At 36.6% G+C, this 1,419-nt stretch overlaps 1 protein-coding gene across 1 annotated transcript in view; it reads left to right on the forward strand.

Annotated features, from left to right (window-relative positions):
- The window catches only part of LOC147471006 (N-glycosylase/DNA lyase-like), a 5,835-nt gene extending 5,231 nt beyond the window's left edge, over positions 1 to 604 (forward strand). The window contains exon 6 of the mRNA XM_086541442.1: positions 340 to 604. Coding sequence (XP_086397568.1) covers positions 340 to 581 — 242 coding nt within the window. The 3' untranslated portion in view covers positions 582 to 604. The remainder of the gene's footprint in view (positions 1 to 339) is intronic.
- Positions 605 to 1,419: the final 815 nt, after the last annotated feature.

Genomic DNA, 1,419 nt, shown 5'->3' on the forward strand with positions numbered 1-1,419 from the left:
TGGATTTGTTAAATAGTTTTTAATTATGTGATACATCTAGGGTATTCTCGGTTGTGATAACATTTTTAAACCAATAAATTACATTCTCTTCTCTCTCTCTCTCTCTCTCTCTCTTCTTCTCTCTCTCTCTTTTTTCTCTTTCTCTCTCTCTCTTTCTCTTCTTTCTCTTTCTTCTCTCTTTCTCTATCTTCTTTCTCTCTCTTCTCTCTCTCTCTCTCTCTCTCTCTCTCTCTCTCTCTTTCTTCTCTCTCTCTTCTTTCTCTCTCTTCTCTCTCTCTCTCTCTCTTCTTTCTCTCTCTTTTTTCCTCTCCATGTCTCCTCCTTGTCTCCATTATCTAGTGTGGAGTGACTGCATCTGTTCATGTCAATGGGTCACCTTGAGGGCCATTCCCAGTAGAACGCCGTGTTCCAAAATTGCTGTACGAGATTACCTCCCTCACCTACGTTCATGCAAGACAGTCACCGACAAGGTCTACAAGGAAATTGCCAACCATTTCCGTCAAGTCTTTGGAGAATATGCTGGTTGGGCACACTCAGTAAGGAAAGCATTTTATTTATTTTCAGTTTTCAGTTTTTATTAATGTGTTGTTTTCTTCACATTAGTGAGCAGCTTTTTTTAATTGTTGTATTTTCACATATTTTTCTTTCATTTATAAGAATTTTTGTAATATTTATGATGTTTACTTCTTATTCCATTTCAAATTTTATACATAGAAATCACATTGTTCTTACAGACTTGACTAGACAGATAGATATGCAAAAGTATGAGTCCAAAAAGAAAAGTGAGTATTCTTCTACTGTGAAATGAAGGCTTTCAAATATACCATTTTCCTTTGTTTCTTTAAGGGTTCTCTTTAAGTGCTTGACCTCTAGAAATTATGATGGTCTGAAGAATGATGAAAGTGAAGAGAAAAACAGAAGAGGAAGAAGAAGAAGTGTTGATACATAGAGGGATGAAGTTTCTTGAGAAGGAATAATGTATTTTGACTTTTCTCAATGCCTGGCTACCTCAGTTAGGGAATTGTTCATGATGATGGGCCTCTCTCATGGATGTACAGTGTTCAGCATCAGTACAAATGTTTTCAAAGAGAGGTGTTTCTAGCTGGACTCTTGTGTGAGTGAAGATTGAAGTTTTCTAGTTAGCTTCCTCATTGAAATCTAGCTTGTTTTTTTTTAAATGGCGATAATAGTGAATGAACTCAACAAACATTCAGGAGAGAAAGTGAGAAAGACAGACAAAGAAGAAAGAGGTGAGTAGGTGTGTGCACTGATATTCTTAAGAATATCTGTATTGTAAATTGTGTTAGTCAACTATTTTTATGAAAAAAATGTATATAGTGCTGTTTAACCCACTGCGTACGGGTGTCATGGCATACATGACGTAGGAGCTTTGGCCTGACGACGGGCGTCATGATTACA

This window comes from Penaeus japonicus, unplaced genomic scaffold, assembly GCF_977035675.1.
Source record: "Penaeus japonicus unplaced genomic scaffold, GWHDUDI00000001_assembly GWHDUDI00000011, whole genome shotgun sequence".
Classification (NCBI taxonomy): Eukaryota; Metazoa; Arthropoda; class Malacostraca; order Decapoda; family Penaeidae; genus Penaeus; species Penaeus japonicus.